The sequence below is a fragment of the Doryrhamphus excisus genome, linkage group LG6 (assembly GCF_037039965.1).
Source record: "Doryrhamphus excisus strain RoL-2023G ecotype Guam linkage group LG6, RoL_Dexc_Guam_v1.1, whole genome shotgun sequence".
In the NCBI taxonomy this organism is placed as follows: Eukaryota; Metazoa; Chordata; class Actinopteri; order Syngnathiformes; family Syngnathidae; genus Doryrhamphus; species Doryrhamphus excisus.
The window spans coordinates 8,580,809-8,607,508 of record NC_136362.1 but is presented as its reverse complement, the minus strand read 5'-3'; the positions used below and the strand labels follow the sequence as shown (position 1 = coordinate 8,607,508).

Sequence of the window (26,700 nt, the reverse complement as noted above, 5' to 3'; positions counted from 1 at the left end):
TTCCATTACTTTGATCATCGTTGACATGTTTGATGTCCTCAGTAATGAAACAGCGGTTTTACGTCCAGGGTCAGAGAGGACCTCAGGGGTTTCCAGGTTTGGATGGTGATGCTGGAGTCAAAGGAGATAAGGTAATGCTAGATTCATAACTTGTAATATGTGCTGTTGTTGTACAGACTCACATGCCCAGACACCCAAGGCTCTTTGAATTCAGGTTCGGAATCATTAATGTTAGGAATGGAATATTTTCACTCTGTGGGCCGAAGTTACATTCTAGCGCTCAGACCCTCTTTGATCTGTTCCAAAACAAAATGGCCCTACTCTAAAGGATTGTCCATATATATTGACATTCTTTTTCATACCTCTCCCTGTAGGGAGACCCCGGAGTTGGCTCACCGGGTCCACCGGGCCTTCCCGGGCCCCCTGGACCCCCCAGATCAAGGAGTGTATCTGTAAGTATCTTGGTAATGGTAATGGTTTTATTTGATTTGAACATGCATCAGATTACAATTGAATGCATCACATAATCAGTTCACAGTTCCACATGTCCAAAAGGAGTAGGAAGAAGCAAAGCTTATTAAATCCTACCCCTCCATCTGGTACTTTTACAATCAGTGTTGTTGTGTGTTGTGTGTTGTTGTGCAGTATGGAGATGATGCCCTGGGGTCTGGGTTTGGGGACCTGGAGACCGACACCGAGCTTATTAGGGTAAAGCCACAGCGTTAAGATATATTAGATGTATTGTTCACCAACACGCTTCCCCAGGGGCCTCCTGGACTACCCGGGCCTCCAGGACCACCTGGTCTTCCTGGGCCCGGCCTGTCATCGGGTGAGGGCGTCTCTCACACGTACATCGGGCCGCCTGGTGCCCCGGGTAAAGATGGACTCAACGGCCAACCAGGAATACCAGTAAGTCACTATAAAGACTATAAAATCTATCTATCTATCTATCTATCTATCTATCTATCTATCTATCTATCTATCTATCTATCTATCTATCTATCTATCTATCTATCTATCTATCTATCTGTCTATCTGTCTATCTGTCTATCTATCTATCTATCTATCTATCTATCTATCTATCTGTCTATCTGTCTATCTGTCTATCTGTCTATCTATCTATCTATCTATCTATCTATCTATCTGTCTATCTGTCTATCTATCTATCTATCTATCTATCTATCTATCTATCTGTCTATCTGTCTATCTATCTATCTATCTATCTATCTATCTGTCTATCTGTCTATCTGTCTATCTGTCTATCTATCTATCTATCTATCTATCTATCTATCTATCTATCTATCTATCTATCTATCTATCTATCTATCTATCTATCTATCTATCTATCTATCTATCTATCTATCTATCTATCTGTCTATCTGTCTATCTGTCTATCTATCTATCTATCTATCTATCTATCTATCTATCTATCTATCTATCTATCTATCTATCTATCTATCTATCTATCTGTCTATCTGTCTATCTGTCTATCTGTCTGTCTGTCTGTCTGTCTGTCTGTCTGTCTGTCTGTCTGTCTGTCTGTCTATCTATCTATCTATCTATCTATCTATCTATCTATCTATCTATCTATCTATCTATCTATCTATCTATCTATCTATCTATCTATCTATCTATCTATCTATCTATCTATCTATCTATCTATCTATCTATCTATCTATCTATCTATCTATCTATCTATCTATCTATCTATCTATCTATCTATCCATCCATCCATCCATCTTTCTCTCTCGCTCTCTCTCGCTCTCTCTCTATCTATCTATCCATCTGTCTATCTCTCGCTCTCTCGCTCTCTCGCTCTCTCTCTATCTATCCATCTGTCTATCTCTCGCTCTTTCTCTCTATCTATCTATCTATCTATCTGTCTATCTCTCTCTCTATCTATCTATCTATCTGTCTATCTGTCTATCTGTCTATCTGTCTATCTGTCTATCTATCTATCTATCTATCTATCTATCTATCTATCTATCTATCTATCTATCTATCTATCTATCTATCTATCTATCTATCTATCTATCTATCTATCTATCTATCTATCCATCCATCCATCTTTCTCTCTCGCTCTCTCTCGCTCTCTCTCTATCTATCTATCCATCTGTCTATCTCTCGCTCTCTCGCTCTCTCGCTCTCTCTCTATCTATCCATCTGTCTATCTCTCGCTCTTTCTCTCTATCTATCTATCTATCCATCTGTCTATCTCTCTCTCTCTCTCTCTCTCTCTCTCTATCTATCTATCCATCTATCTATTCATCCATCCATCCATCCATCTCTCTATCTCTCTCTCTCTCCTTCTCTATCTATCCATCTATCTATCTATCTATCTCTCACTCTCTCGCGCTCTCTCTCTCTCTCGCTCTCTTGCTCGCTCGCTTGCTCTCTCTCTCTCTCTCTCTCTATCTCTCTCTCTCTCTCTCTGTCTGTCTGTCTGTCTGTCTGTCTGTCTATCTATCTATCTTTCTCATTCACTATCTATCTATATTCTCACCTATGAGTTTATATATAATGTCCTATTTATGTCTTACTTTCTCTTTTTATGTTTACTATTTTGGGTGGTAGGAGCATAAAGGTGACTATAGGGGTGTTATTTCATGTCTAGAGGGCTCTAATAATGTGAAAAGGTGTATTTAGAAGGTTGTAAGCAGCAAAACTAGCAAAATATTACATTTATAAATAAGGAAATACACAAAAATATGCACACATGGAGAATCTATGAAGGCATTTTGTCAAGGAAATGAAGAATTACATAATAAGTGGATGCAGATCATGCATCAGTTATAATTTGTTTAAAAAAAATAGTACAAAACTATCAATCTTTTCTCTTCAATGTGATTTTCTTCTTTAATTAATAATCAGTATTTCTTCTCCACCGCCAGTATTCCCATTCCTCATTCCCATGTGTCTTTTTACTCCTCTTTTTCCATTCTCTTCCAGATGCTTACAGATTGGTTTAGTGCTTCTGGGCCCGATGGTTCAGGTTTGAGCTCAGACTTGCACTATGACCTCGGCTCTGGTTTAAGTTCTGGTTCTGAGTTCAGTTTTGCATCGGGGTCGGGCCATGACTCCGGTTCTGCTTGGGCATGGGGCGAGGTATCTCCTGCGTTGGTTTGCTCGCTCAACCAGCAAAACCATAAGGCAGTACTGAAGTCAAAAACATCGCTGCTTTCATCAGCTCAATCAGGGGTGTCCAAAGTGCTGCCTGGGGGGCATTTGTGGCACAGCCTAAAATTAGAATGGAACAAGAAAAATAAAACAACAAAAATTCTGCAGTCATTTTACAAGAATAAAGTCAAAATATGAAGAGAAACTATTGTTCATGTTACATAGCATAAACTCAAGAAAAAGCTACATGAGAAACAAAACAACTAATAAAGTTGTAAATTTTGAAAAATTTGTCTGCAAGGCGGGCGACTAGTTAGCTTACAGGCCAAACAGTTCAATTCCACCCTCCATCTCTGTGTGGAGTTTGCATGTTCTCCCCGTGCATGCGTGGGTTTTCTCCGGGTACTCCGGTTTTCCTCCCACATTCCAAAAACATGCTAGGTTAATTAGCGACTCCCATTAATTGGTGACTCCCATTCCCCCCAAGTCCATCACGAGTTATACATGTAACTTTTGTTCCGTTACAATATGACTTTATTGTTATTTTTTTTTTCACACTCCCAAGTACTTCCGGATTACTGCCGAACCCCACTCTCTAATTTAGTGGATATATAAAACAAAAATTGAAAATTCTGCCGTCTTTTACGAGAATAAAGTCAAAATATGTAGAGAAACTAATGTTCATGTTACATAGCATAAAGTCAAGAAAAAGTTACATTCGAAACAAAACAACTAATAAAGTTGTAAATTTTGAAAAATTTGTCTGGAAGGCGGACGAGTAGTTAGCTTACAGGCCAAACAGCTAGCAGACCCGAGTTTCATTCCACCCTCCATCTCTGTGTGTAGTTTGCATATTCTCCCCGTGCATGTGTGGGTTTTCCAAAAACATGCTAGGTTAATTAGCGACTCCCATTAATTGACGACTCCCATTCCCCCAAAGTCCATCACAAGTTATACATTTTACGCTTTTGTTGCTGTTACAATATGACTTTATTCTACATAAATTATTTTTTGTTCTCCCAACTACTCTCAAGTACTTCCGGACTACTGCTGAACCCCACGATCTAATTTAGTGGGTGTAGGAGTTGAATAAATTGAAAAATAAAGCCTTGGAAGTGTTTAGGAGCTACTGGTAGCTCAAAGAGTAGAAACAATGAGTATAAACAAAAAACCTGTAAAAATTTTTTACAATATTACAGAAATAAAGTACAAATATTAGTCATTCGTAAAGTCATAAAGTCATGAATACGAGAAGAAAATGTAGTGAAAAAAGTTGAAATATTTGTAAAAATGCAAAAAATGGGAAAAAAGTGAAATTGATATTAATAATACGTTCTTTCACCCATATGACAAAGCTCAAATGCAGTTTTTTTTTGCAATATTTATTTTTCACAAATGTAGCCCTTGCTGGAAGAGCATTTGGGCACCCCTGATCTAAGCTCTTAGACGTTGTGGTAGATCCCTGCTATTCACGGGGTTTACGTACGTTTCCCTGCAGATAGCGCCATCCAATATTAATCCACTTGAAGGGAGCTGAACACAACGTTGCAGAACACGCATGCCATCACAGGCTGAGCTTCGCTTCTCCTATTCGACAAACTGCAAAAAATGCAAAAAACGCTTGCTTTGTCGGTCAACTTGACCTTGACCTTTCCCTGTTGCCGAAAAGGCTAAATTGTCACATGACCATTGAGCTGTGCTTCGTTAAATGTTGTGTGCTTTTTAGGAATACTGTGACTTGGAATTCCCATTCCAGTGATGAGAATAAAAAATATTATTTCACAATTTCCTGAAGATAAGTCCGATTGTAGTGGACTATACATTTTGTTTATCATCATTGAGTGCGTAACAAATCCTTTACAATAAAGAGATTTGATCTTATTTCAATCTATGATTAATTACCAGTTAACTGTGGACTAAATGTGATGTATCGCGATTAAATCTTTTAATCATTGGACAGTCCGTTTGATTCATAAGTCGCAGCCAAACTATAAAAAAAGTGTTTTGATGCTCAGTCGCCCAAGTTCACAGTCATCTGCAACGCTTGAATGGAGGCAAGTGGAGGCATCGAACATTGCAACCTTTCAGATGAAAAGGCGAAATGTACTTGTAGAAGAATACTGTCATTGGTCCAGGGCGTTCGAATCCATCACAGCTAGACTTAGCATGAACCGATGAAGCCTAATCCAACCACGGATAGTCCGGTTGCGTTCGATTCAGGGGCCCTGACAAAAGTCCGTTTTCCTCCATTCAAGCGTCGCGGGTCACCATGACAACCGACAATCATCTCATCACAAGGTAGTTACGTATTCCTTTAAAGCGAGTCACCTTTGGCTCCGCGTTTTGAATGCCTGCTTGAGTTAATACGCCATGCTGGGTTTCACCGATCTTCGCTCAAATGTGCTCCCCATTGAAGATTGTCTGTTTGGTTAGGGTCCAGCAGGAAAAGACGGGACTCCAGGCCTTCGTGGATCTGCGGGAGAGAAGGTAGGCTCATCATGACTACATATGTGAGTACTTTATGGAAGTATTCTAGTTCTACGTTGTGGTTTTTTAGGGTGACAGAGGCATGCCTGGATCACCTGGACCGAAGGTAGTTCTGGCTATTCGAAGAGTATCAGAAGGGAGTCCAGAAGTACCGGACTCTTGTTTCTCTTTATCTTTTCAGGGCGAATGTGGATCTGTGGGTGTTGCAGGGTCTATGGGACCTCAAGGCAAAAGTGGACCTCCAGGAAAAAGAGGCCCACCAGGACCACCTGGACCTCCCGGTCCTGCAGGAACTAAATTCTTCATAGAGGTGAACCAGTTTCTTTTCAGTTGTATCCAGCCTGGTCTTGTCAGTGAACATCAGAGCTTGTTTCCCAGGATATGGAAGGATCCGGAAAGTACGACATGCTCAGTGCTGGACGAGTCGCGGGGCCGCCGGTCAGTCTTAGTACCTGGGTTGGGTTTGAAACTGAAATCCATTCTTATGTTCCGTTTCTTTGCTTCAGGGTGCACCTGGTCTACCTGGTCCACAAGGTCCCAAGGTAGCACATCTACCATGATTGAGATGTTATGTAGATACGTATTGGATGTATTGTGTTTTATGTAGGGTAAAGCTGGAGCACCAGGTCCACCAGGACCCTCTATCAAGGTACACCTCTTACATAATCCACCCTCAGACTCCCCAACTTGTGTTTTACAAGGTTTTAGTCTACATCCTGTTATCTGCACTTCATACTTATGTACTTTTAACTGCTTCATCGTAGGGCGATAGAGGCCACCCGGGACAAGACGGTTTGCAAGGTCCTGCTGGACTACCGGGACCAAGGGTAAGGAGGACAAGATGGTTGTAACTTTCTCAAAATAAACATAATGGTAATGGTTTCATTTGATTTGAACATGCATCAGATTACAATTGAATGCATCACATAATCAGTTCACAGTTCCACATGTCCAAAAGGAGTAGGAAGAAGCAAAGCTTATTAATTCCTACCCCCCCCCATCTGGTAATTTTACAATCAGTAATTTGTTCACTTCCTGCTTTCTATAACACAATTTAATTTTATTTTATTTTATTTTATTTTATTTTATTTTATTTTATTTTATTTTATTTTATTTTATTTTATTTTATTTTATTTTATTTTATTTTATTTTATTTTATTTTATTTTATTTTATTTTATTTTATTTTATTTTATTTTCATTCATTTTTCATTTTCTACTGCTTATCCTCACGAGGGCCGCGGGCGTACTGGAGCCTATCCCAGCTGTCTTCAGGAAAGAGGCGGGGTACACCCTGGACTGGTGGCCAGCCAATCACAGGGCACATATAGACAAACAACCATTCACACTCACATTCATACCTATGGACAATTTGGAGTCGCTAATTAACCTAGCATGTTTTTTGGAATGTGGGAGGAAACCGGAGTACCCGGAGAAAACCCACGCATGCACGGGGAGAACATGCAAACTCCACACAGAGATGGCCGAGGGTGGAATTGAACCCTGGTCTCCTAGCTGTGAGGTCCAACTAACCAACACGTCTCTATGGCCATATTACACAATACAATTCATCATTTATTCCAATATAATCGACTGTGATCTTTCATTTTGTGTTTTCTTCATGTACAGGGAGTGAAAGGAGAAAGGGGTACCTCAGGGCCAAAGGTAATTTTTCTCTTTTACTTATATTCTATTATTATATCTGACTGTTCCTGAATGTATTATCCAAAAATAAACGGTATCCTCTGGATCCTGCAGGGTGATCGCGGAGCTGACGGTCTCAGCATTACAGGACCGCCTGGACCTCCTGGACCGCCGGGACCTGTTCTTAATTTATCAAATGTACGTGCTCCATTTATCATACCAACGTTCCTCTTTGGGGTTACAGGGGATATTTCATTTAATATATTTTATGAATTTTATAATAATAACTCATTCATAATTATGAGAAAATATTACACAAAGAAAGAAAGTTGAAGAAGAAAGTTGAAAATGTAGAAAAATTATAATAATTATTACAAGTTATATATTATTTCTTTACATTATATTTATAAATTGTATATTTTATTTGATATATTTTTATTAATTATATAATAATAACTCATTCATAATTATGAGAAAATATTACACAAAGAAAAAAAGTTGAAGAGAGTTGAAAATTTAGAAAAATTATAATAATTATGACAAGTTATATATTATTTGTTTACATTATATTTATAATTGTATATTTTTAATATATTTTTATTAATTATATAATAATAACTCATTCATAATTATGAGAAAATATTACACAAAGAAAGAAAGTTGAAGAAGAAAGTTGAAAATTTAGAAAAATTATAATAATTATTACACGTTATATATTATTTCTTTACATTATATTTATAATTGTATATTTTATTTGATAGATTTTTATTAATTATATAATAGTAACTCATTCATAATTATGAGAAAAGAAAGTTGAAGAAGAAAGTTGAAAATTTTGAAAAATTATAATAATTACAAGTTATATATTATTTGTTTACTGTATATTTATAATTGTATATTTTATTTGATATATTTTTATTAATTAATTACATTATATAATAATAACTCATTCATAATTATGAGAATAACTTTATGAACACAGAAAATAAGTCGTTGGAAGAAATAGTTATAGAAATTGTTGGAAAATTATAAAATCAAACAACAGAAATTGATAAAGCTGGAATCTTATGGAGAATAAAGTCAAAATATTAAGACAAAAAATTTGCAATTTCCTGAGAATAAACTCTGAATATCACGAGCAAAAATAATGTGGCTTTAGTGGCATGAAGTTGAAATATTCAGGAAAAAATACATATAAAGAAAAAAAACATATAAAGTTGCAATTTGGGGGTATATAGATTGGGGGGGTTATTATTTTACAGGAATAAAGACAAAATATTATGGGAATGAAGTCCTAATAATAAAAAAAGAGGATTTAAGAATAAAGTTGAAATATATGGAATAAAAACCTACTGTAACTTCCATAAAATCCAAATGATTGACAGCACATCACTCTTGTGTCATCCATCTTCTGTCCACAGGTGCTCCTCAACGTCACAGAAGGCATCTTCAACTTCACAGAGGTCAGGGGAGCACGGGGGCCCATGGTGAGTGGCTGAAATAACCAACTTGGGGAACAAACAGCAGAGTGTCAGAAAAGAGTCGCCAAACACAACACGAGTCGTTTTCAACAAAGACAAAGTGGCTGGAGATCGGTAAAGTCTCCGGATCAGTTCACAACAACGGAATGAATATATGTGTGTGTTTCAGGGTCCCGAGGGCTTGCCCGGCAGAGCTGGATTTCCCGTAAGAACATTTTCACCCGTTCTACTTCATTCTAAGAAAAATATCTTCAAAAATGACACACTTTTCATGTTTTGTTTTTGCTGTCGTTGCTGGGCTTTCAAGGGCAGGTAAAGCAGCCATGTCAGAGAGTTTGCTTTTTCCTAATCGTTTCAAACTAACCGCAGAAAACACATCTCATTCACCACAAGTCCATCACGACTTATACATGCAATTTTATTCTCACAAAATTATTTGTTGTTTTTATATTTTTTTATTTTATTTTTGATGTTTTTCTCTCCCAACTGTTTCAACCTTCTTCTTAGAAATGTTCTTTTTGCAATCATGACTTTATTCCCATAACATTTTGACTTAATTTTTTTAACGTATCACTTGCACAACCTGATTTTCCACAAATGGCAACTTTATTTGTTTTGTTTCTCATAACATTCCAGGTTTTTAAAGAATATTTCAACTTAACAACAAAAATATTAATATTAATAATATTAATATTATATTATTATATAATATTAATCTTATTATACAATATTAATCTTATTATATAATATTAATATTATAATAATTATTACAAGTTATATATTTTTGTTTACTGTATATTTATAATTGTATATTTCATTTGAGATATTTTTATTAATTATATAGTAATAACTAATTCATAATTATGAGAATAATTTTATGAACACAGAAAATAAGTAGTTGGAAGAAATAGTTATAGAAATAGTTGGAAAATGATGAAATCAAACAACAAAAATGGAAACAAAGTTGTAATTTTATGGAGAATAAAGTCAAAATATTAAGACAAAAAAGTGGCAATTTCCTGAGAATAAACTCAGAATATCACAGGCAAAAAGTTACATTTTATTTGTTTACATTATATTTATAATTGTATATTTTATTTGAGATATTAAAATATACATACAATATACAAATATACATTATATTTGATAATATTTTTTAATATATTTAATATATTAGATTATTACCATTAGTGTCAGTATATTAAATTATTAATATTAATACATTAAATTATTAATATTATTAATTAATATTAATATTATTTTTATTCTCATAGATGACAACTTTTTTGGTTTTATTGTGTTTTTAGTTTTTGAATATGCGACACCCATATTGTACATAATAATGTGTGTTTCATCAAAGCTTAGCATGCGGGGATCTACTGTACTCTTATTTTCAAGCAACACTGACATGCATTCTTTTTCAGGGCCCGAGGGGTCCAAAGGGAGACGTGGGCCCCCCCGGCATCCAGGGGCCATCAGGCCTCAAGGTGAGAAGACAGATTCCATTAAAATACTAAAATATTGTCAAGTCAATCTACCTTAAACATGCTCTTTGCTAACAGGGAGCCAAAGGGGAGCCAGGTGTGACCATTGCTGCTGATGGATCCCTTTTGTCTGCACCGAGAGGCCCCCAGGGTCCTAGAGGCATCAAGGTTACAGAAACATTGACTAGAACTATCCATATCTCAGTTAGAAACCCAATATTTTGGTAGTTAGAGCATAGAAAACCACTTTCCTACCTTTTAGTGTAAATGTGTTTTTTAACATGATTAGAGCCCTCTAGACACAAAGTAACACCCCTATAGTCATCTTTACACTTCTAGTACCCAATATAAATATGCATTTTTTTCACTTAACAGCAGTGCTTTATTTATGGTAATGGTAATAGTAATGGTAATGGTTTTGTTTCATTTGAACATGCATCGGATTGCAATTGAATGCATCACATAATCAGTTCACAGTTCCACATGTCCAAAAGGAGTAGGAAGAAGCAAAGCTTATTAAATCCTACCCCTCCATCTGGTACTTTTACAATCAGTAACTCTTAAATTTGTTCAATTCCTGCTTTCCTAATATAATTTAAGTTATTTTTATTTTATTTTTTTAATTTAATAAAAAAAATGTTTTTCATTTTTTATAATTATTTTTTTTTTATATTTTTAATGGTTTTATTTCTTTTGAACATGCATCAGATTACAATTGAATGCATCACATAATCAGTTCACAGTTCCACATGTCCAAAAGGAGTAGGAAGAAGCAAAGCTTATTAAATCCTACCCCTCCATCTGGTACTTTTACAATCAGTAACTGTTACATTTGTTCACTTCCTGCTTTCCATAATACAGTTTAAGGTTTTTTTTGTTGTTGTTTTTTTTTAATAATGTACCTCATACCGAAGTACCCTACAATGACATAATGGGTACCATAGTAACTGTCGATATAGTGATATATGTATATAGCACATCATGACTGGTTCATTTATTCATATATTTATAAATGCTAAGGATGCTAAGGATAAATGATAATATTGAATGACATTATGGACAAATGAATGTGATTATTCTGCTGTGACAGGGTGATCATGGTCTCCCCGGACCTGCTGGACTGACTGTGAGTTCATCACACCCACTGAATGAAATATGACACAAATATGACACTAATTTTCACAACTGCTTTATGTTTGATGCTACTTTTTAGGGCCCCCAGGGACCCCCTGGACAAAAAGGAGAGTATGGATTCCCTGGTCGCTCCGTGAGTCATTGCTATGAGATGTTTACCATGAAGGTGTGGATTTGTACCAACGTATTCTCTCCACAGGGGCGACCTGGTCTGATTGGGAGGAAAGGAGACAAAGGAGATTCTGTTGGCCAACCAGTAAGAAATGAAATATGGTTATTGATCCGTTCACGGCATTCACAGGCTAATGAACTTCTTCTTAGGGTCCTCCTGGTCCACCAGGTCCGCCCGGACTTCCAGGAAGAATTCTGGGATTAAATGGAGTAAGTTTTCATCTTTTTCCTTTACTGACTTCATTTATTGATTATTTTTTATTGTGTATCTATTTGATATACAGTATCATATATATGTATTTATGAGCTGACATTTATTGCATCTACATCATACACACCATCTGGTCAAGTACACAGCAGCTTTTGGTGCATTCAAGGACCGCCGAACGAAGAGCCAAAAACCAATGTTTAACAGAGCACCTTAGACATGAAATAACAACCCTATAGTCACCTTTACACTCCTATTACACAATATTGTAGACATAATAAGAGATATAAGACATGGAAAAGCTATTTACCACCTTCTAAATACACATTTTACTCTCGCCCGAAGACAGCTGGGATAGGCTCCAGCACCCCCCGCGACCCTCGTGAGGAAAAAGCGGTAGAAAATGAATGAATGAACATTATTAGAGCCCTGTAGGCATGGAATAACAACCCTATAGTCACCTTTATACTCCTATTACACAATTGTAGACATAATAAGAGATATAAGACATATAAAAGCTATTTACCACCTTTTAAATACACTATTTAACATTATTAGAGCCCTGTAGACATGGAATAACAACCCTATAGTCACCTTTACACTCCTATTACACAATATTGTAGCCATAATAAGAGATATAAGACATAGAAAAGCTATTTACCACCTTCTATATACACATTTTAGCATTATTAGAGCCCTGTAGACATGGAATAGCAACCCTATAGTCACCATTACACTCCTATTACACGATATCGTCGACATAATAAGAGAAACAAGACATATAAAAGCTATTTACCACCTTCTAAACACACATAATAACATTATTAGAGCCCTGTAGACATGGAATAACAACCCTATAGTCACCATTACACTCCTATTACACGATATCGTCGACATAATAAGAGAAACAAGACATATAAAAGCTATTTACCACCTTCTAAACACACATAATAATATTATTAGAGCCCTGTAGACATGGAATAACAACCCTATAGTCACCTTTACACTCCTATTACACAATATTGTAGACATAATACGAGATATAAGACATATAAAAGCTATTTACCACCTTATAAATACTAATGTTAACATTATTAGAGCCCTGTAGACATGGAATAACAACCCTATAGTCACCTTTACACTCCTATTACACAATATCGTAGACATAATAAGAGATATAAGACATGGAAAAGCTATTTACCACCTTCTAAATACACATTTTAACATTATTAGAGCCTTGTAGACATGGAATAACACCCCTATAGTCACCTTTTGTAAAAGAAATAGCCAAAATGGTGGAAAAAACAAAGAGTGAAGTTGAGATAAGACAAGTTGATGCTGATAACATTGCTGTTCTCTTCAAGACCGTGTTTCCGGTGCGCCCCAGACCGCACTGCAAAGAGGGACCAGTAAGTCCGATTGGGACCGTCCGAGCGGGACCGTCCCATGGAAACGCTAGCATCCGATGCTTGGGATCGGGGGCGCCCATGGAGCAGCATGGCAGCTCTCTGGCCACGCCCCTTGTTGTTGTCACCCGCCCCTTTTGCTTTTCCTCACCCGGCCTGGCTTTCTCGGTTTTGTGTTTGCTGGACTCAGTTCTTCATTCAGTGCACCCAAGAGGCGTTTTTGGTGTTTGGGAACTGTCTTTGTGCAAAAACCCGCTTTGCTGAATCCCAATCCGTAACACTTTGTTCCTAACCAAAGTGAAACCACGATTGGAATTTGGTCTCTAGTCTGGTATCACGTACCCTCATATAAAGTACCTCCACACTCGGATACGTCATGTCTTTATTTTATACTGTGTGCAGGAAACCAAGAGCGCCAAAGGACAAAAGGGGGACGTGGGCATACCTGGAGAACCGGGTACACCTGGTAAGAAGTCTGATATGTCTCAGAGATGCTTTGGTATGTCGAACGGCTCTCATGTTGTCTTTTCCAGCCACTGCATTTGTGGAAGGGATTGCGGTGAGTATGCGTTCATATGCGTTCACACCTGGTTTATTATTAGCATTGTTAGCATGCTAACATGTATTTATTATTATTATTCAAAATGTCAACCTGTCACTCAGGGTGCCAAAGGCGACCAGGGAGCCAAAGGGGAGAGAGGAGAAAAGGGGGACTCTGGCCCACCTGGTCCTCCGGGGCTGCCCGGGCGGTCGGGACTCGTGGTTAGTGATTACTGGATCTTTCAATTGATTCTGTCAATCAATAATGTCAGTTGATGAACACGTTCGACATTTGTGATCTCCGTTTCTTTTACTGAACCGAGTTCTTATGAATCACTCGCTTAAGTGAATCAGGTGTTCTATTCACTTCAGTCGCTTGTCACACAGCACATGTGTCAGAGAAACCAGATTCTTCGTCAACTTGTGAGTCGGTGAACCCTTGAGTCTTTTTCAACCTGTGAGTCAGTGAAACCTGAGTCTTTGTTCACCCGTGAGTCAGGGAAATTTGAGTCTTTGTCGGTGAAACTTGAGTCTTTGTTCACCTGTGAGTCAGGGAAATTTGAGTCTTTGTCGGTGAAACTTGAGTCTTTGTCAACCTGTGAGTCAGTGAAGCTTGAGTCTTTGTCCGTGAAACTTGAGTGTCTGTCAACCTGTGAGTCAGTGAAACTTGAGTCTTTGTTCACCCGTGAGTCAGTGAAACTTGAGTCTTTGTCAGTGAAACTTGAGTCTCTGTGAACCTGTGAGTCAGTGAAACTTGAGTCTTTGTTCACCCGTGAGTTAGTGAAACTTGAGTGTTTGTCAACCTGTGAGTCAGTGAAACTTGAGTCTTTGTCAGTGAAACTTGAGTCTTTGTCAACCTGTGAGGCAGTGAAACGTGAGTCTTTGTCAACCTGTGAGGCAGTGAAACTTGAGTCTTTGTACACCTGTGAGTCAGTGAAACTTGAGTCTTTGTTCACCCGTGAGTCAGTGAAACTTGAGTCTTTGTTCACCCGTGAGTCAGTGAAACTTGAGTCTTTGTCAACCTGTGAGTCAGTGAAACTTGAGTCTTTGTCCACCTGTGTGTCAGTGAAACTTGAGTCTTTGTTCACCCGTGAGTCAGTGAAACTTGAGTCTTTGTCAACCTGTGAGTCAGTGAAACTTGAGTCTTTGTCCACCTGTGTGTCAGTGAAACTTGAGTCTTTGTTCACCCGTGAGTCAGTGAAACTTGAGTCTTTGTTCACCCGTTAGTCAGTGAAACTTGAGTCTTTGTTCACCCGTGAGTAAGTGAAACTTGAGTCTTTGTTCACTCATGATTTAGTGAAACTTGAGTCTTTGTCAACTTGTGAGTCAGTGAAACTTTAGTCTTTGTTCACCCGTGAGTCAGTGAAACTTGAGTCTTTGTCAACCTGTGAGTCAGTGAAACTTGAGTCTTTGTTTACCCGTGAGTCAGTGAAACTTGAGTCTTTGTCAACCTGTGAGTCAGTAAAACTTGAGTCTTTGTTCACCCGTGAGTCAGTGAAACTTGAGTCTTTAAGTCTTTAACTTGAGTCTTTTTCTAAGTCAAAGTCACTCAGTCACCTGCTTTCCTTTTTGCTAGCACTAGCAGGGGTGAATTCACGGAGATGAGTACCCGCGAGTCCTGATTCAGTAAAAAAGCGACTCTTGTGTCGTTCATGACTCACCCACCTCTACTCGCCATCTTTCCTTCAGGGTCCAAAAGGCGAGTCAGTGGTTGGCCCACCAGGTCCTCCTGGTTCTCCGGGACAACGTGGAGCCCCTGGGTTGGGACGCGCTGGTCCTAGAGGGCCACCGGGGCCTGCAGGACCCCCGGGACCCGTACCAGCCTTTGGATCAGGTGCGTGAACATGAATGCACATAACAGAAATGATTCTATACGTTGAGGTTTTTATTTAGAAGTTGCATATGTTCTATCAGCAGGTGTCAACATCCCAGGTCCTCCTGGTCCTCCTGGACCCCCAGGATCTCCTGGATATTCAAACCTGGTTAGAAGAACCACAATACCATTTTTTTATGAATATGAATATGAATAAACGTGTAAAACTCCTCTCTCACTGATGGTGTGTGCTTACGTAGGTGAGCACCTATAAGACGGTCCATGCTCTGACCCGAGACATGCAACGTGCTACCGAGGGAACCTTGGCATACGTGGCGGAGAGCGGGGGGGAGCTGTACATCAAAGTACGCAACGGCTGGAGCAAACTTCAGGTGCGTTTGATTGATCGTCAACGGAAGAGAAATGCTGAGGAATCAGGCCCGTGACAGAAGGTCCTCAGGTTTGAATCCGTTTGCTCGTACATTGGAACCTATTTTACCTGTTTATTATGAAAAAATTTATGAGAATATATGAGAATAAAGTCTTAAATTTCCGAGAATAAACTTGTACATTTACAAGAATATAGTCATAAATTTTTTTGTCCAAAGTCATAAATTTACAAAAAAAATAAATCACAAATTTATGAAGAAAAAAACATTTATACATTTATGAGAATAAAAGTTGTAAATTCATGAGAATAAAGGCATAAATATACGAGGATACGAGGATAAAATCACATTTATGAAAAAAGTCATAAATTAGAGACAAAGACAATAAAGTTGTAATAAATTTATGGGAATAAAGTAGTAAATTTATGAGAATAACGTTGTAAATAAAGCGGTAAATTTATAAAACTAAAAAAATCATAAATGTCTGACAAAAAATGTAAATTTATGAGAATGAAGTTGTAAATCGACGAAGATAAAGTCATAAACTTATTAGAAAAAATCATAAATGAATGAGAATAAAGTTGTAGATTTATGAGTCCTACATTTATGAGAAAAAAGGCATAAATTCATGAGAATAAAGGCATAAATATACGAGAATACGAGGAGTTTATGAAAAAAGTCATAAATTAGAGAAAAAGACAATAAAGTTGTACATTTCCGAGAATAAATAAAAGTCGTAAATACATGACAATAAAGTCAGAAATTTATGACAAAAACTTTGTGAATTTATGAAACAAAAGTTAGACATTTATGAAGAAAATTGTACATTTATGAGAATAAAGTCATACATTTATGGGAATAAAGTGGTAAATTTATAAAACTAAAAAGAAATCATAAATGTCAGACAAAAAAATGTAAATTTATGAGAATGAAGTTGTAAAATATAAAGTCATAAACTTATTAGAAAAAAATCATAAATGAATGAGAATACAATTGTAGTTTTATGAGATTAAAGTCCTACATTTATGAGAAAAAAGGCATAAATTCATAAGAATAAAGGCATAAATATATGAGGATAATATGAAAAATGTCATAAATTAGAGAAAAAGACAATAAAGTTGTACATTTACGAGAATAAAGTTGTTAATTTGCAAGAATAAACTCAGAAATGTACAAAAAAAACATTGTAAATTTATGCAAATAAAAGTTGGAAATAGATGACAATAAAGTCATAAATTTATGAGAAAAACCTTTGTGAATTTATGAAACAAAAGTTGTACATTTATGAAGAAAATTGTACATTTATTAGAATAAAGTCATCAATTTATGGGAATAAAGTGGTAAATTTATGAGAATAACGTTGTAAATTTAGGAGAATAAAACTAAAAAAATATCATAAATGTAGGACAAAAAAAATTTTAATTTATGAGAATGAAGTTGTAAATCGACCAAGATAAAGTCATAACTTTATTAGAAAAAAAAATCATAAATGAATGACAATAAAGTTGTAGATTTATGAGATTAAAAAATTGTAAATTTATGCAAAACAAAAAGTTGTAAATACATGACAATAAAGTCTTAAATTTATGACAAAAAACTTTTGTGAATTTATCAAACAAAAGTTGTACATTTATGAAGAAAATTGTACATTTATTAGAATAAAGTCATAAATTTATGGGAATAAAGTGGTAAATTTATGAGAATAACGTTCTAAATTTAGAAGAATAAAACTAAAAAAATATCATAAATGTAGGACAAAAAAAATGTAAATTTATGAGAATGAAGTTGTAAATCGACCAAGATAAAGTCATAACTTTATTAGAAAAAAATCATAAATTAATGAGAATAAAGTTGTAGATTTATGAGATTAAAAAATTGTAAATTTATGCAAAAATAAGTTGTAAATACGTGACAATTGACAAAAACTTTTGTGAATTTATCAAACAAAATTTTTACATTCATGAAGAAAATTGATATCGATGTTGAAGTCCTTTGGCTGAAGTACTAAGAAGAGTCATGGTGGTGGATTCAAACAGGACCGATCTTGTCTGTATTCACCGCCATATGTTGCTATGTTCCTTGCTTTGATGGCGTGTTTATATATATGTGTGTGTGTGTGTGTTGCGCTTAGCTCGGGGAGTTGATTCGTTCTGAATCATCATCTTCATCAGCATCCCAGACCCACAGCAGACCCGGAGAATGGAGCCGACCACACAGGAGCCACAGTCAGGTACATAGAAATAGAGCATACAGCAAAACAGAAAAAGAGTCGTTCGGTGCCAGCGTGTGCGTTCATTGATTCATTGATAGGAGCTCCAGGAGGGCAGTCGAGGGTACCAGCCTAGTTATAACATTCTCCCACAGACCTTCACCGCTGTGGCCGGGGTGAGTGGAACCTCACATTCAATGTCCTTCAACTTCTCCAACGCTGCTGAAGCTCAATGTTGTCCACAGCTCCACCTGGTGGCCCTGAACGCTCCGTTGAAAGGGGACATGAAAGGCATCCGCGGTGCCGACTTCCAGTGCTACCAGCAAGCTCGCGCCATGGGCCTGACCAGCACCTACAGGGCCTTCCTGTCCTCACACCTCCAAGACCTGGCCACCATCGTGAGGAAAGCGGACCGCAGCGACATGCCTGTGGTCAATCTGAGGGTGAGGAGGACCGGGTTCAAGATGTATCGTCTTCTCATTCCAAATAACCGGAACCGTCCTGTCCTATCCTGTCCTGTCTCTTTCCCGTCAGGGTGAGATGCTGTTCCCGAGCTGGATGTCCATCTTCTCTGGAAACGGAGGCACATTCGACGCATCCATCCCCATTTACTCCTTTGATGGACGCAACGTAATGACGGACTCGGCATGGTGAGGGATAAGAGCTTCAAACCGTCATGCGTTCTTTTGGGAATATGTTACCGTGGCAACACCGTTTCTATGAAGGCTTCATGTCACCTCCAAGATGGAACACACACGCTTGTCAGCCTGCAGTTTGTTCACATTTGGAAACAGCTTATGTCATCCGAGTGTTAATATATTATACATTAACATTAAAATGTTAGCATTAACATGTTAGCATTGCTAGCATGTTAACATTAGCATAGTAGCATTTTTAACCCGTTTCATAGGTACACTTATATAAACACTTTGCACTGTCATGCTAGGTGTTAGCATGCTAACATTAGCATAGTAGCATTTCCAGCATGCTAACATTAACATAGTAGCATTTTTAGCCTGTTTCCTAGATAACATGTATTTAAACACTATCATGCTAGGTGTTAGTATGCTAACATTAGTATGTTAGCATTGCTATCATGTTAACATTAACATAGTAGCATTTTTAACCCGTTTCCTAGATAGCATGTATTTAAACACTATCATGCTAGGTGTTAGCACGCTAACATTAGCATAGTAGCATTTTTAGCCTGTTTCCTAGATAGCATGTATTTAAACACTATTATGTCAGGTGTTAGTATGCTAACATTAGTATGTTAGCAGTGTTAACATGTTAACATTAGCATAGTAACATTTTAACCCCTTTCTTAGGTACACTTATATAAACACTTTGCACTGTCATGCTAGGTGTTAGCACGCTAACATTAGCATAGTAGCATTTCCAGCATGCTAACATTAGCATAGTAGCATTTTTAGCCTGTTTCCTAGATACCACGTACTTAAGCACTTTGCACAATCATGCAAGGTGTTAAGATTAGCATGTTAGCATTTTCAGCATGCTAACATTAGCATAGTAGCATTTTTAGCCTGTTTCCTAGATAGCATTCATATAAGAACTTTGCACTATCATGCTAGGTGTTAGGATTAGCATGTTAGCATTTTCAGCATGCTAACATTAGCATAGTAGCATTTTTAGCCTGTTTCCTAGATAGCACTCATATAAGAACTTTGCACTATCATGCTAGGTGTTAAGATTAGCATGTTAGCATTTTCAGCATGCTAACATTAGCATAGTAGCATTTTTAGCCTGTTTTCTATATAGCACTTATATAAGCACATGCTAGGTGTTAGTATTTGTGTGTCCCTTGCAGGCCTGAGAAGCTGATCTGGCACGGTTCCAGCCCTACGGGAATCCGTGCGACCACAAACTACTGCGAGGCATGGCGGACCGACGACATGGCGGTGACGGGTCAAGCGGCACTGCTTCAGACGGGACGCCTACTGGGACAACACCCCCGCTCCTGTTCCAACCTCTACATGGTGCTGTGCATCGAGAACACGTACGTGGGCGACCATCAACGGAGGAGGACCTGAAGGCCACACGCACGCACACACAGGTGATGGCTGGCAGGTATCGAACGTGATGGCCGGCACGTTTGCAGAGAAAAGGTATTTCAGTGTTAACATCGCATTCGCTCTCAAGTGTTTATACGTAGACGCCCGCCAGAAGTACATTGGACCGCCACAGACGGCGTATGGATACGTTGTTTTCAAAAGGCACATTTCTAATCCGCTCGCCAACACTTCCCGGTATAGATTATTTATTTTCACTTTTTTTGCTGATTTACTTCCTTCTTCCTAGCATCTACCTTGACAATCCAGCAAGTTCACTGTACTGTACTGTACTGTACTGTACTGTACTGTACTGTATGCACGCCACACAGTACACACTGTATATACTTCATGTGCAAATTATTATTTTTAACTCAATAGTTAGATATTTCTATCGCCACTCAACAAAAACTATGTTTTTTTTATCACCAAGTATTCTTCCAGTGCAGGGGTGTACAAAGTGCGGGCCAGGGGCCTTTTTTAGACCGTGGCCCTTGTTAAAATATTCCAATGTAACAACACTAAAAAAAATATTTGGAAACTGAACAATCAGCAGTAATTTGGACAATAATAAAGAAAAAATTAGAAAAAAATAGAGAAAAATTAGAAAGTTTCATAGTTGAGTGAAAAAGTGAAAAAAAAATAGGTTGCTGAAAAATGACAATTGGCATAAAGTTGAAATCTAAAAAAAAAAAAAAAATTTTATCGTGATCTATGACGGAGTGTTGGGGCCACATTGAAAAAATGATTTTTTTTGAGAATAAAAGTTGAACATTCAAATAAAATCAGGAATGTAAAATGAAAAAATTCATGAGAAAGTCTGAAATTTCCGAGAATAAACTTGTACATTTACAAGAATATTATAAATTTATTAGGCCAAAGTCATAAATTTACAAAAAAATAAATCACAAATTCATGAAAAAAACATTGTAAATTTATGCGAATAATAGTTCATGAGAATAAAGGCATAAATATACAAGGATTCAAGTCAAATTTATGAAAATATCATAAATTAGAGACAAAGACAATAAAGTTGTACATTTACGAGAATAAAGTTTTTAATTTGCAAGAATAAAGTCAGAAATTTACAAGAAAAACATTGTAAATTTATGCAAATAAATGTTGTAAATACATGACAATAAAGTCATAAATTTATGAGAAAAACCTTTGTGACTTTATGAAACAAAAGTTGTACATTTATGAAGAAAATTCTATGAGAATAAAGTCATACATTTATGGGAATAAAGTGGTAAATTTATGAGAATAAAGTAGTAAATTTATGAGAATAATGTTGTAAATTTATGAGAATAAAGCGGTAAACTTATAAAACTAAAAAAATCATAAATGTAGGACAAAAAAATGTCAGTTTATGAGAATGAAGTTGTAAATCGACCAAGATAAAGTCATAAATTTATTAGAAAAAAATCATAAATGAATGACAATAAAGTTGTAGATTTATGAGATTAAAATCCTACATTTATGAGAAAAAAGTCTTACCTTTTATGAGAATAAATTTCCGACTTTATCCTACACATCTCAGATTATGTATTTTTCCAATGTGGCCCTAATATTCCGTGAAAATAATTTTACAAGAAACAAAAAAATGAAAATAAAGTAGGCAGGTTGGAAAAAAAGTGAAAAATGCTATTTAAATAAAATCCAAATTTTACAAAAACAAAATTGAGTAAAAATATCAATAATGCGAGGAAAAAATGGACTAAAAGATTAAAATGTTTTTCAGCAATATGAGGACGTTGAGATGAAATATTTCTAACATATCTCCATCCTTTCATTCTTTCCACCATGTGACCCTCGCTGGTAGACAAGGCTTGGACACCCCTGCCCTGGTCGAGCGTTGCCTAGCCTAGCCTAGCGTAGCCTAGCTTAGCATAGAGTAGCATAGCAGACGCTGACTAACCTGCACAAGAAGTTTCTTTTGTCTGATTTTGCTGTTGAAACAAAACTTGAGCTTTTGATGTGAAAAAAAAACGTTTGTACTGACTGATTGTCACGGAATAAATATCTCATGGCTTTGGGGTTTTTTTTAAGTTCTGCCTTCCTTAGATTGATTTTATGGGGGGGGGGGTACTGCCAACTTTGGTTTGGATGCGATACCAAGTCCATACAGGACGAGTCTTGCTATGTAAACCTGGTCATCATCATCAGTATCAGTCATACCGCCATGCAGTTATTCTCCTAACCCTTGGGATCAGGGTTAGAATCCCTTAGGATCAGGGTTAGGATAAGCCTAAACCTGATCCTAAGGCTTAGAGGTTAGGATTAGTTTAACCTTGATCCCCTGATCCTAACACTGAGGATCCTAACCCTTAGGATTAAGGTCAGGGTTAGAGGTTAGTTAGGACTAGCCTAACCCTGATCCTAGGATTACCCTAAATCTGATCCTAAGGGTTAGAGGTTAGGATTAGCCTAACCCTGATTCCCTGATCCTAACACTTAGGATCCTAACCCTTAGGATCAGGGTTAGGCTTGTCCTAACTAATATCTAACCCTGATCCCCTGATCCTAACACTTAGGATCCTAACCCTTAGGATCAGGGTCGGGGTTAGAGGTTAATTAGGACTAGCCTAACCCTGATCCTAGGATTAGCCTAAAACTTATCCTAAGGGTTAGAGATTAGGATTAGCCTAACTCTGATCCGCTGAGCCTAACACTTAGGATCCTAACCCTTAGGATCAGGGTTAGGCTAGTCCTAACTAATCTCTAACCCTGATCCCCTGATGCTAACACTTAGGATCCTAACCCTTAGGATCAGGGTTGGGGTTAGAGATTAGTTAGGACTAGCCTAACCCTGATCCTAGGGTCAGGGTTAGAGGTTAGTTATAACTACCTAACCCTGGCCCTAACCCTTAGGATCTTAACCCTTAGGATCAGGGTCAGGGTTAGAGGTTAGTCAGAACTAGCCTAACGCTGATCCTAACCCTTAGGATCCTAACCCTTAGGATCAGGGTCAGCGTTAGAGGTTAGTTAGAACTAGCCTAACCCTGATCCAAGGGTCAGGGTTAGAGGTTAGTCAGAACTAGCCTAACCCTGATCCTAACCCTTAGGATCTCAACCCTTAGGATCAGGGTCAGCGTTAGAGGTTAGTTAGAACTAGCCTAACCCTGATTCTAACCCTTAGGATCCTAACCCTTAGGATCAGGGTCAGGGTTAGAGATCAGTTAGGACTAGCCTAACTCTGATCCTAACCCTTAGGATCCTAACTCTTAGGTTCAGGGTTAGAGGTTAGTTAGGACTAGCCTAACCCTGATCCGAGGGTCAGGGTTAGAGGTTAGTTATAACCACCTAACCCTGATCCTAACCCTTAGGATCTTAACCCTTAGGATCAGGGTCAGCGTTAGAGGTTAGTTAGGACTAGCCTAACCCTGATCCTAGGGTCAGGCTTTGAGGTTAGTTATAACCACCTAACCCTGATCCTAACCCTTAGGATCCTAACCATTGAGATTAAGGTCAGGGTTAGAGGTTAATTAGGACTAGCTTAACCCTGATTCTAGGATTAGCCTAACCCTGATCCTAACCTTTAGGATCAAGGCCAGGGGTAGAGGTTCGGTTTTTCTGCAAGCTCATTTTCCAAAAATGACCATTTTTTGTATCATTTTTTTTATTCATCACCCTGTGCTGAACGGGTTCTCTATAGACACAATGTTTACGTTTACGAAGAAGGAAATGTAATTTGCTGGGATCAATTAACTGTAATAAACAAGGGATCAGTGGTGCGTTCGAGGACCTTATCAGTGAATCATAAACAGTGGTGCTTCGCCGACTCTGCGGAGAAAAGGTCAAATTTTCAGAGAAAAAAAATGTTTTTTGGAGCAAATATGAAATTAGCTGATGTCACTCATGATGAGATGATGCGGCGTCTTTGCGTCATCACGATGGCGTAGTAGAGGACGACATCAGGAAGTGATGCACGTATGGAAATACATCCAACAGATTCGGGATAGTCAGCATTCCAGCCAATCGGGTGCCATGTCCAAGACTCCAAATGTAAAAATGAAGTCCACATCGGGAAAACCGGTTCGATCTGAAACCGAGCCGGACTGGGACGACATGTACTCGGAGATCCTGATCCGCCGCAAGGAGAAAGACCTGGAGGCGCAGTCGGACACCCTGCAGTTGAACCTGGAGGCTCTGAAAGAACGTGAAAACGAGCTCATCCACCAAATCAACGACGTGGAGGATCTGTTCCTCAGCAAGGATCCGTATCTCGCCGACGAGGTGGTCTCCCAAGCTACGTCCAAAGTAGAAAGGGAGATGAAGGAGCTCCAGGATAAGGACGAGGAGATCAAGAACCTGAGCAGGAAGTGCTCGGAGCTCAGGCAGCGTAAGCAGGAACGCCTGGACGTGGTCCACTCGCTCACCATATACCAGCAGTTCATGAAGAAGCTGGTCAGCATGACGTCCTTCGAAGACGAGGAAGCCCTGACCAACCACATCGAGAGCCTGCACAGCGTGGAGGACCAGCTCTCTCAGCGGGAAGGCGAAGCCTACGAGCAGACCAACCAGCAGAGGAAAACCCAGTTGGCTCTGCAGAAGCAGTACGAGCTGGAGAGGCAAGAACTGGACATGGAGCTCACGCACCTCATGCCCGAGCTCTTCGAGTCCAAAATCAAGGTGGAGTACTGGTTCAAGGAGTGGAAGCGCATCGAGGAGACGGCCTCCAGGAAGCTCAACATGCTGGCGCAGATCAAGATGTCCATCCTCAGCCTCTACGAGATGATCGGCGGGAAGGTTTGCGACAAGCAAGGCGTGGCTTTGAACGAGACAGAGAAACAGCTGGAGAAGATCCACGCTTTCATGCTGGACCACTTTGAGATTGTTAAAGACTACGAAGCTCAGTTGAACGTTGAGACCTAAAAAGTCGCCTCCTCTGAGGAATTAATCCTGATTAATCACTATTTGGCTGGAATATAGCCATTTGTATTACATTGTATTGAGTCAGAGCTTGGAGGCCTTTTGTCCTCCACATACTGAGCCCCTGATTCAAATTCACTTTGCTCTTTTTTCAAAATATTTTTCTTACATATTTCCTCATCATATTTTCACTTTATTCCCATCATATTCTAACTTTCACCCCCACATAATTTTTTCCTTTTTGTTATATTTCATCTTTTATTTTTTCTTTTTATTCATTTTATTTATTTCATTTTTTTAATATATTTTTTCTTTAATATTCCAACTCCATGCAACGCAAATAATATACATATTGTAACTCCCCCCACATCATTTTCTCCTTTTTGTTTTATTTCATATTTTATTTTTTCTTTTTATTTTATTCATTTTTTTATTTTATTTATTTCATTTTTTTAAATATATTTTTTCTTTAATATTCCAACTCCATGCAACTCAAATAATATACATCTTCTAACTTTTTTATTTTATTCATTTTATTTTATTTTATTCATTTTTTACTTTATTTATTTCATTTTTTTATATATATTTTTTCTTTAATATTCCAACTCCATGCAACTCAGATTATATACATATTCTAACCCCCCCCCCACATCATTTTCTCCTTTTTGTTTTATTTCATCTTTTATTTTTGTCTTTATTTTATTTATTTCATTTTTTTAAATATATTTTTTCTTTAATATTCCAACTCCATGCAACTCAAATAATATATATATATATATTTTTCATAGTATTATGAGTTTATTCTTGTTGTATCTTATTTTGAATCATATTAAGAATTTATTACTGTTAAATTGCATTTTTTCCTAATAATATTCGGCCTTTATTCTCATAAAATTAAAGCTTTTTTTTCCATTTCAGCTATTTTAATAATAATAATAATAATAACTATTTCATATGGTAAATTATGACCTTATTCCCATAATAGTGACTTAATTTTATATTCTGTAACCTGATTTTTAAAAAATGACAATTTTACAAGACATATTACAAGTTTTTCCTTTAATATTTCAACTTCATGCTATTAAAATTTCATTATATTGCGCAATGTATTGTATATTGTATATTGTGTAATGTTATTCTTGTCAAATTGCAACTTTTTCCATTGAATTTTTTCTCTTATTATGAGGAAAAAGAGGAAGAAAATGAATGAATGAATTTCAGCTTTATTCTTGGAAAATGACTGCATTTTTGCTGTGTTAAATTATATTTTTAGCATGTGTCGAGTACCAAAAAAGTTTTATTAACATATACTAAACTATCATAATTAATACATGAAAAAAGCACTTCCATACAGCATTTTGTATAAATCATAAATATCTGACATTTGATTAATTTTTTTAAGTTTAATCGTTAATTTTTAACATCGTCTAGCCTTTAACCCACGCGGAACGGCGTCCCGGGTGCCCTGAAACCTAATTACTAAATTGAAAACGACAAAAACAAAACAAAACGATGACGTCACCGTAGCGTCACCGTCACGTGACCAGAAGCGACAAGTCAACAACGTCTCGCGACATGACTAACTCTTATCCGACCTTAGAATTGCCACTTCCGTGGTGGTTTGGGTGCTGGCCTATTGAATACTTACTTTACTGGTATGTTTCTTTTATTTTGAAGC

The 26,700-nt window shown here is 37.3% G+C and overlaps 2 protein-coding genes across 2 annotated transcripts in view; both read left to right on the top strand.

Annotated features, from left to right (window-relative positions):
- Positions 1–22,198, top strand: part of col15a1b (collagen, type XV, alpha 1b) — a 33,153-nt gene extending 10,955 nt beyond the window's left edge. The window contains exons 11-44 of the mRNA XM_078791350.1: positions 69–131; positions 375–452; positions 646–708; positions 766–909; positions 2,950–3,105; positions 5,551–5,604; positions 5,675–5,710; positions 5,786–5,914; positions 5,983–6,042; positions 6,111–6,146; positions 6,212–6,253; positions 6,369–6,431; positions 7,232–7,267; positions 7,361–7,444; positions 8,668–8,733; positions 8,897–8,932; positions 10,152–10,214; positions 10,290–10,379; positions 11,302–11,337; positions 11,425–11,478; positions 11,545–11,601; positions 11,667–11,726; positions 13,089–13,133; positions 13,533–13,596; positions 13,664–13,689; positions 13,794–13,892; positions 15,360–15,504; positions 15,588–15,652; positions 15,744–15,875; positions 18,004–18,102; positions 18,183–18,257; positions 18,327–18,524; positions 18,616–18,731; positions 19,910–22,198. Coding sequence (XP_078647476.1) covers positions 69–131; positions 375–452; positions 646–708; positions 766–909; positions 2,950–3,105; positions 5,551–5,604; positions 5,675–5,710; positions 5,786–5,914; positions 5,983–6,042; positions 6,111–6,146; positions 6,212–6,253; positions 6,369–6,431; positions 7,232–7,267; positions 7,361–7,444; positions 8,668–8,733; positions 8,897–8,932; positions 10,152–10,214; positions 10,290–10,379; positions 11,302–11,337; positions 11,425–11,478; positions 11,545–11,601; positions 11,667–11,726; positions 13,089–13,133; positions 13,533–13,596; positions 13,664–13,689; positions 13,794–13,892; positions 15,360–15,504; positions 15,588–15,652; positions 15,744–15,875; positions 18,004–18,102; positions 18,183–18,257; positions 18,327–18,524; positions 18,616–18,731; positions 19,910–20,132 — 2,793 coding nt within the window. The 3' untranslated portion in view covers positions 20,133–22,198. The remainder of the gene's footprint in view (positions 1–68; positions 132–374; positions 453–645; positions 709–765; positions 910–2,949; positions 3,106–5,550; positions 5,605–5,674; positions 5,711–5,785; positions 5,915–5,982; positions 6,043–6,110; positions 6,147–6,211; positions 6,254–6,368; positions 6,432–7,231; positions 7,268–7,360; positions 7,445–8,667; positions 8,734–8,896; positions 8,933–10,151; positions 10,215–10,289; positions 10,380–11,301; positions 11,338–11,424; positions 11,479–11,544; positions 11,602–11,666; positions 11,727–13,088; positions 13,134–13,532; positions 13,597–13,663; positions 13,690–13,793; positions 13,893–15,359; positions 15,505–15,587; positions 15,653–15,743; positions 15,876–18,003; positions 18,103–18,182; positions 18,258–18,326; positions 18,525–18,615; positions 18,732–19,909) is intronic.
- A 1,745-nt stretch (positions 22,199–23,943) lies between these two features.
- Positions 23,944–25,660, top strand: LOC131124801 (coiled-coil domain-containing protein 42 like-2-like). Its single transcript, XM_058065578.2, has one exon. It carries the CDS (start codon positions 24,075–24,077, stop codon positions 25,023–25,025), a length of 951 nt encoding a protein of 316 aa, XP_057921561.2. The 5' UTR covers positions 23,944–24,074; the 3' UTR covers positions 25,026–25,660.
- The last annotated feature ends 1,040 nt before the right edge of the window (positions 25,661–26,700 follow it).